General features: G+C 38.6%; 1 protein-coding gene across 1 annotated transcript; it reads right to left on the bottom strand.

Moving 5' to 3' along the window:
- Window positions 1-1,992: 1,992 nt before the first annotated feature.
- Window positions 1,993-3,592, bottom strand: LOC140862526 (uncharacterized). The gene is made up of 2 exons (XM_073265555.1): window positions 3,583-3,592; window positions 1,993-3,536 (listed from the first exon to the last, which is right to left on the bottom strand). The coding sequence occupies exons 1-2, from the start codon at window positions 3,590-3,592 to the stop codon at window positions 1,993-1,995; spliced, it is 1,554 nt and encodes a 517-aa protein (XP_073121656.1).
- Window positions 3,593-9,217: the final 5,625 nt, after the last annotated feature.

Raw genomic sequence — 9,217 nt, 5'->3', positions numbered from 1 at the left:
AAGTCACCTGTCCTCTCTCAGTACGTGCCTGAGAAACCTTGGCATCCCACCAAAAACGTGCTCTATCCTCTAGAACGAATTCTAGAACTTCCAGTTTCTGCTCCTCAGTACACTCAAAAGCTCGGAACGTGCTCTCAAGTTTAGACATCCAGCTTCTAGCTTGTTCAGGATTCTCACCTCCCACTAAGGGTTTCGGTCCTACCTGCATAAACTTATTGATAGAGTAGCGACGTCTACCCTCATGATGACGATGTTGATCATCCTGATGATGATTGTGACGATGATGATGACCACTTCCCTGGCCAACACTACCGTGACTCTCGTCAGCCATATCCTGAAAAGAATTGCACATTAAAATCCCAAATGCGCAATAATTACTCAAGACTAAACTAAATCCCAAGTACTAATCCCAAAATCTATGCATGCTCTGATACCAAAAATGTAGTGACCCTGCATGGAATCACCTACTAACTGGCAACTAATAGCATGCATTAAACTTAAATACAGCAAAATACTTAACAGAGTAAAAACGTGCGGAAACGTAATCCATAATTTACATATCAGCTTAGTAATATAATCCAGGCTTAAATCTGTAGTGATACAACCATATCGAAATTCTTAAAAGTAAACATTATACAGCTAATAAATCGTGCTGTATAAAAACTTTCAAAGCTCCTGCTCCCTAGTCCTGCCTTGAACTACCAGCTCCGTCCATCCTGCGACCTGCCCCATGGAATAGGGTGTCCAAGATAACAACTAGGACGTGAGCGCTACGCCCAGTACATAGACATGAGTAAACATATGTATATAATGCATGCAACATGATGACTGGTACAGGGTCATCTGAAAAGTCATGCTCAGAACCGGCGCCACATGAGTGCTGCCACCGCACGGATCAACCTCTGGGTGCAACCACACTCGTCTAGTACACCAGAGTAGACAGACATAAATGCCCCCACCGTCGCGGTACTCTCAGTGACAGACTATCGAGTATAGAGCTGAGCGGCTCTATAGTCAGGTATAACAAGAAATAGGCTCAACGTGTATATGCACATGGCATATGAGTATAAAAAAACGGTAAATCATACATCATGCCATATAATAATGCCAAATAAATGCAACATATAAACATGTATACTCGCTGGCAATCTCAGTCAATGTGTACGTACCTCTAGGCTAGTTCAAGTATAATAGGATCCTAGGTTCCAAGCCTATATTCAAAAGTTCACCGTATCACTACATAAATTCTATAAGCCTTAACTAAGCTAATAAGTACTCCCAAAACTTAAATAGATTCCCGGACCATACCTTCGTCCGTAGTTAGCCCTTTGGAGTCGCTAGTCCCGGATGACTATAACCACACCTTGGTTATTCCAGAACCTCTATTATAACCGATAGGGCCCTCAAGTGTATATCTCACACTATATACTGAAGAAGGAAACGCGGAAATTCGTATTTCAAAACTGAAGCAAATGAGCCCTATTTATAGCCAAAATCTCGGCAACGATCGGAACCACCGATCTCGGGATCGGAGCTTCCGATTCCAGCTCATTCTGTGCATGTCCGACACGTCGGGATCGGAACCACCGTTCCGGGATCGGAACTTCCGATCGAACCCCTGATCAACACCTGTCAAAACTCACGGCTGAGTCATCGAGCATTGCTGGCTGGCTGAGATCGGAACCTCCGTTCCTGATCGGAACGTCCGATCTCCGTGCATCCGATCTGCTTCCGAAGTGGTCAGGATCGGAGCTTCCGAACTGGGATCGGAGCTTCCGATCTGGCCCGAAGTCAAAAGCCCAAATTCCTCTTCCGAAGTCCAATAACACTCCGAAATAGATCAATTACCAACCCTTAATCATGTTTAACATAGTATTATCTTAAAATGGGTTCCGGGTTACTACAAAACACATAAAAACACATAAAAATAATATGAATGCATATAAAATAGAAATAAAAATATCACAAACTAATGCATACAAAATGCACTTATCAAAAGTCTTTTGGGTAAAACTTTTGTACCAGTCTGCAAATATCATCAATTCTGAATGCATTGTGCATTTCTCTTGGATCTAGTGCGGAGCTAAGAATAATAAACTCTACTGTGTTGTCATTGAATTTGATGTTCAATTCCTGCAATTGAGAGTCTTTAACAGCATTAAAAAGATTAACTTTGAAATGAAGCTCTACTGTAATTTCATCTTGTTGATGGCGAGCCCTTCCTCTTCTTGCAATATATTGGGCACTGAAATCCGGCATAGATATATTAACTGCTTCACAGAAAGATTTCACATTTGCAACCAATTCATCCCATCCATCATCTCTCAAATTCTGAATAAGAAACTTAGTAGATGAAACAAAATGCATTGCATTCAAAATGTCTTGAGACTGAAGTTGTAATGCTTGACAAAGTAAATTAGAAATCTCCAAGATCTTTTTCATGAGATGCAAAATAAAAACAAATTCAAAAGAAGTTAACATCTCATAAGCTGCATCAGCATCTCCACGTTGAGCAGGTGTATTTTCATCATCAATGATATTCAATAAAACTTCACATGTTGCACTAAACATCTTTATCAAACTAGATATAGATTTCAAATGAGAACTCCAACGTGTATCACCTGCCTTTTGTAAAGAACCAATATTATTAAGTCCTTTCCCACTCTCAAGCTCATTAATATTGAGTAAATGAGCAATGTTTGATGCATGAGCTGCTTTTAATTGGTCATTACGCTTACATGAGGCACCAACAACATTGATAATAGAGCTTAACTTGGTAAAACAATGGTGGGCTGGGATAAATTCCTTCGACGCAGCAACTAGTGCCAATTGCAAACGATGTGCAAAACAATGATTATAGTAAGCATAAGGACATTGACTTAAAATTAAAGCTTTCAATCCATTCCATTCACCACGCATGTTACTTGCACCATCATAACCTTGCCCTCGAATATTTTGAACATCAAGTGTATGACGAGATAGAACAGAAAAAATACCTTCTTTCAATGTTGATGCAGCAGTGTCTTTAACATGAACAATTCCAAAAAAGCGCTCTTGCACATAACCATCTTTGTCAACAAATCTCAAGACAATTGACATTTGCTCTTTTTTAGATTCATCTCGAGCTTCATCAACGATGATACAAAATTTTGCATCTCCAATTTTTTCTCGAATGACATTCTTGACTTTAGCTGCCAAGACTTGCAAAATTTGTTTTTTTGTTGTTGGTGATGTATATGATGCATTTCGTGGAGCTTTGTCCAAAACTTCTACTACTTTGTCATTGTAAGAGGCTATAAAGCTCAACAATTCCAAAAACTTTCCACGGTTGGTTGATGTTATGGACTCATCATGACCTCTGAAAGAACATCCTTGAAATGCAATCCACCTAGTCGCCTCAATTGAAGATTTCAAGCGAAGTCTATTATCAGCAACTTCTTTAGATGTGAACTTATCAAAACTTTGCGATATATGCGATTGTTGGTTCATGAGATCTTCACATGCTTTCTCAGCTTTTCGATGAGGTGAAGTCAGATCTTTTCAAATATGTGCCAAAAATGCACAATTTTTCCCATCTCTTACCTTCTTCCATGAACGAAACCCGTTAATAGTAAAAGCATCTAATCCGGAAGGTCCATCTTGAGCATGAAATACATAACATGGTAAACAAAATGCAGCATCCGCACTTGGAGAATATTCCAACCAAGATAGGAATAACTTAAACCACGATGCTTGAAAACTGCGAGGATGTTTTTCTCCAAACTTTGGATAATTTGAAAGCATACATTGGTATGAACCAGCTTTAATATAAGCTCTTCTAAATTCATCACGCTTTTCAACGGGATACTCCCATATTTGCGGTCATAGTCCTGGATCACGTTCTATTGATTGAACATCAAATCATACCTTTGATTTCAAAGTTGTAGCATAAGTGAGATCATGTGAAAGAAGGAACAAACCGGCAGAAGAAAACAAATAGCTTAATAAATATGTATTTTCTAATTTGTAAACTTGTTTACAAAGTTTAAGCCCTATTATTTTAATTTATTGGGCTAAACTGCACATAAACTATTTCACAGCCCATTAACAATAAAATTCAAAACTAACGAGGGGGGCCAACATTGAGCTAGCTATTATTATCACTAAAAAATAAAAAATTTGGGGGGGGGGGGGGGGGGGGGGGGGGGGGGCGCAAAGGCCCCCCACATTGCATGTGTCCCTCCGTCTCTGCTTTCTACCTTCACTTCAACTTTCATAAAAATTTATTTTTCTTAACATGCCCTTAAACTTCACATATAAATTCTTACATGATGCATAAACTTAAAAATTCTCATTATTTCTTTATTTCATGAAAATTTGCCGGTAAATATATATTTAATTTATTTTCTTAAAAATCATACTTATATATCTAATAAAAATGAATGCATGAATTAAATATATATTTACGGACCTTTATTTTTTCCAAGGATTTGTTCGAGCTGCTGACCACTTGACTTAAACCCAAAAATTCTTAGACTGGCCCAATAAGCATTAATCCCAACATGACCTGGCCCATTAATTCTCATGGACTTTCAGGTCCATGACAAACTAATGGGCTCACTTAAAACATTAAATAAGCCAATTAAACTATTTTACTTAAAATTAATCTAATAAATTATTAACTAGTTCATTAACCTATGGATTAGACCGTTAAAATTACTAAACCCTACACCACTTGGCCCAATAATTCTCATGGATCACGCGACCCATGACAAATTAGTGGGCTCACTTCAATAATTATTTAATCCCATTAATCTAGCCCAATTAATTTATTTAACCAAGTCCAATCCCATTAATTAACAACTTAAACTCTTAATTAATTAAAATCAAAATGACCGAGCCCAAATGATCTAACCCAAATCCGTACCAAAATAATTTGACACATCATATTTTTAGACCCGACCCAGACCCAAAACCCGAGCCCGGCCCGAGAAACACCAAAATTCAGAACTTATGCTGGGCTGTCCCATGACCAGCGACCAGCAGCCCTATATGGGCTTCGGCCGCCCGGCTCCGGCCACCACCGGCCGGAGAACCATCCCCCATACCTAGCCCACATCCAGAAGGTTCCAACAAGACCAACCCCAGCCCCTAACTCAACCTATGGCACCGAAACCAGCCCCCTCTTCCTCAACCTATAATCTGCTCACGCGCAGAACACAAACTCAGACTTCAGGCCGTTTGTCCGCCCAGATCAGGACATCACCGGCCGGAAAACCACCTGGACTAGCTTCCCCAAGGTCTTGGGGTTCTAACCCAACTGGAATCACCCTAAAACACGCCACCGAGAACGAGCCAATCTCTCAAATCTGCTCATCCTGCGCGCATAGCCCTATACCAATGGCTTTCATGCCTGATTCCAGCCACTCCAGACCCTTTCCACCCACCAAACCTGACCCTAAGGGACCCTAGGTCGACCCCCTAACAGTAGGCAGTAGCCTTGAACAGCCATGCATGAAAAACCATGCCAAAACTGAGTCATCATCCTAAAAAACGTGAGTCATTCATGAACTATGACAAAACTAATTCAAATCTGAAAAACGCATGCATTAACCATTCATTCGTGCTTAAAAATAATATATATGATTTAAATGGTGTTCAAGAATGGAAATCAAACGTGCCTTGTTGAAGATTTGGACAAAACATTGAAATCGACACGTATCGGGCTCGCCCGGACGAACGACTATAAAAATCTTGCAAGTACCTTCAAGGGATCGTGTCGTGTGTGTCTAATGTGAAAGGAAAGGTTGTTTAAATGGAGAATGGCGGCTGGAGGGTGTAGACGTGAGGTAGAGGGTGAAGAGTTGAGGTCTTAAAACTTTGGTGTAAATATTTATAACAATTGGGTTGGGCTTACTAACTAATTAAACTATTTAACCCAACTAAAACCCACTAAAATAATATGATAGTAACTTAATATTTTCGGAATAAATAATGCCATAAATTTAAAAGTGGGATAAAAGCCCTTAAAATGGCTTACTTTGGTGAAAATCGGGCTTTTATATATACATATATTTAAAACTCTTATTCTCTGAAAATAAAATCTCAAAATAATAAATTCTGGTCTTAAAAATCTCTCGTAAAATTTTGGATGAAAATCTCTATCTCGTTCGTCCACGGTCCCGTCTACGCGATCGCAAAATAACCTTTATCAAATAAATTCATAAATTGCAACATAGCGAGTTAAATGCCGTAATAACATTTAAAGCATGCAAATAAATCACATAATTCACATAATAGAACATAAAAGTCATTTAACCCTTTTTACTTTATTTTAAAACAAATAAATCCTCTAGTTATGCATGCGGGTTTACGTGGCGAATTTCTGGGCGTTATAGTTAGCATTTTAATGCCTTTCTTGATCATGCATTGAATTTATTCCTGAAACACAAATATGAAGATCATGGTTATTTTTGTTATGGATTATGAGTTTGAGTTTATTTTTGGTTTTGTGTTGCTCGAGAGAGAGCAAAGATTAAGTATGGAAAAGTTTGATGTGATGATATTTTCCTATATTATGTGTGTTAATTGGTGTGATTAGAAGAGTTTGTATTGATTAAATTTATTGTATAGTTATTAATGAATGTTTTTGGTTTGATTTAGGAAAAGTGAATAAATGGAGCTAAATATGGAAGGAAAGAGCCGAGATAAGAGAAGCATTACGAAGAATCATTTTTAATTTTAGAGAAATCCAAATCTGATCTCACCGTTCATAATGAAGTTCAAGATGTTTTGAAGCAGCTGTCCAAATTTCAGCTCAATCCGACGGCTAGATCTCTGGATATGAATTTTTCAAAATTATGCTCGCTCGATCCGTCAAATTCAACCGATCGAGCGGGAGCAGAAAGAAAATCTGGATAGAAAGTTGGCATAATTTGGGGCGCTCGATCCGTGCAATTTAACCGATCGAGTGGACGAGACGAAAAGTCGGGAATTTATATTTTAAATAGAAAACTATCTTGAGAAGGACTCTATACTTTAAATATCATCTAGAACTCGAAAATAGATTATCTTTGGACGATATAAATCTTGAAGAACTCTTTTGGCGGCTAGGTTTCTTCTCTTTTCTTAGATTTAATTTTTTTTCATGAATTTTTCTACAAAATTCATGAATATTGTTGGCTAAGTTTTAGTACGTGGTTGAGGAAGATGAACCCTTGAGTTATTTTATTTGTGAGATTCGAATTTTTCATTGTTTAATTCCAAATTGTGTATCAAGAGTTGTTTTGGATTGATTGTCATGCTTGTATGTGAGATTTTATGATTGATCACCTTAGGATTTTGCTATACAATCTATTGCTAAATTAGAATTCAAATCTGTAATTGTTTGAATCATCTGATTTTTGAAGCAACTATGATTAATATTTTCTGCTGTTGAATTTGTTAAATCGTAGGAACAACAATTGACTAGGCTAAATACATCCGCTGGTGCATGTGTTGTCTAGATTCATCAGTTTCACTCATATGAATGCTATCTTAGATTTCTAGATCACTGGTATTTGGGTTGATTTATTGGTAAGGGTTAATCTAGAACGCTGGTGTCTAATTAACTAAGATTAAGGTGGAATATGAATTAAAATTTCAATGGTGAATATTCAATGAGAATTAATTATTTTTAGAGAATTGATGATCGAGTGAATGATTTCAAGGGTGTAGTCGACCGATACCAAGACTTGTTTTTAATTGATTTCTCTAGTTTAATTTAATCTTGCATGTTAATTGATTTAAATTCAAAACCCCTTTTATTTATTTCAAGTATTTTTAAGAACACAAATAATTTTCACTTTCCCCGTGGGAACGATCCCTAATCTCGATACTACATGTTTATTTAGTTAATTTGAGTTGAGTTAATTTGGGCGCGACACGACTAAGAGCTACCACCAACGTACGTGGCGGCGAGGTTCACCGAACCTATGGGTTTTTCCTACGCCTCCTATGCCTCTTCACCAAACCTCTGGGAATCCGAAAGCTCATAAACATAAGTGAAAAGGTCATCGGGCCTGGTATCCCGACCTCGAGTCCTGTATTTGTCACAATTCACATCAATTTTCCCAAAATGTTTTCTTCACATGCCATCATCTTAACATAAAATACGTGCATGAATCATGAACTTAAAAATATCATTTTTCTTAAAATTCTGCCCGTAAATATATATTTAATCCATTTTCATATGAATCATACTTATATCAAAATATACATATACATTAATTAAATATATATTCACGAACTATTTTATTTGCCACTGGTTAGTTCGAGTTGCTGCCCCCTTAACCTAAGCCCTTAAACTTAGTCTGGCCCATTAACACTTACCTTGGCCCAAAATACTTAGACTAGCCCAATTATCCATAAATTAACCCAATTAAACTTAGGTTGGCCCAATTAAAATTTAATCCACTCAAGCCTAATTAACTTGGCCTACAATCTTGGCCCAAGAAGTTGGCCCAACAAGCTTAAGCCAATTAACAATTAAGCTTGGCCCAATACTAACTTAATCCCAAATTAAATAAATTGGGCTCAATTAAATAAATTAAGCCCAATAGACTTAATTAAATTTCCAAGCCCAATTAAATGTATAATTCAAGCCCAAATATTGAATTTTTGCCCAAATAATAAAATTCAAGTCCAATAGAATTTTAAGCCCCTAAATGCTCGGCTGCCTTCAGACCCAATAATCCCACAGACAGCTCACGCCTCACCCTTCTCCCTCACCTACATCACCTTGAGCCGCCCACCTTCTAGCCTCATCCAGCCCTACTCCGGTCACCCATGGCCGGAGCCCAGCCGACAAGACCACCCCAGGTTTCTGCTGGACCAACTTGGGTCGGCCATGGCTCGAGCCATGGGCAACATGGCTCGACCATGAGCCAGAAACAGCAACCAAGTGCGCAGACCTCCTACTTGGAGCAGTCTACTTTGAGTCCCCATAACTCCTAGCTTCGGCCACCCATGGCCGGAGCCACGCCGGCAGGACCACCACAGGGTCCGGTCGGATCAACTTCACCCAGTCACGGCCTAAGCCATGGCTCACAAGGATGGGCCATGGCTCCTAAAAGTCATCGGGCCTTTTACCCTAGCCACTTCCAGCCCCATTCCACCATCAAGACGTGACCCTAAGGCCCCAACCATACCACCAAACCGAGGTATACAGTAGCTCAAACCACCCATAAAAATGGCAGAA

Source organism: Henckelia pumila, chromosome 4, assembly GCF_033568475.1.
Source record: "Henckelia pumila isolate YLH828 chromosome 4, ASM3356847v2, whole genome shotgun sequence".
NCBI lineage: Eukaryota > Viridiplantae > Streptophyta > Magnoliopsida > Lamiales > Gesneriaceae > Henckelia > Henckelia pumila.
Note: the sequence above shows the minus strand (reverse complement) of the source record. Positions and strands in the feature narration are given on the sequence as shown.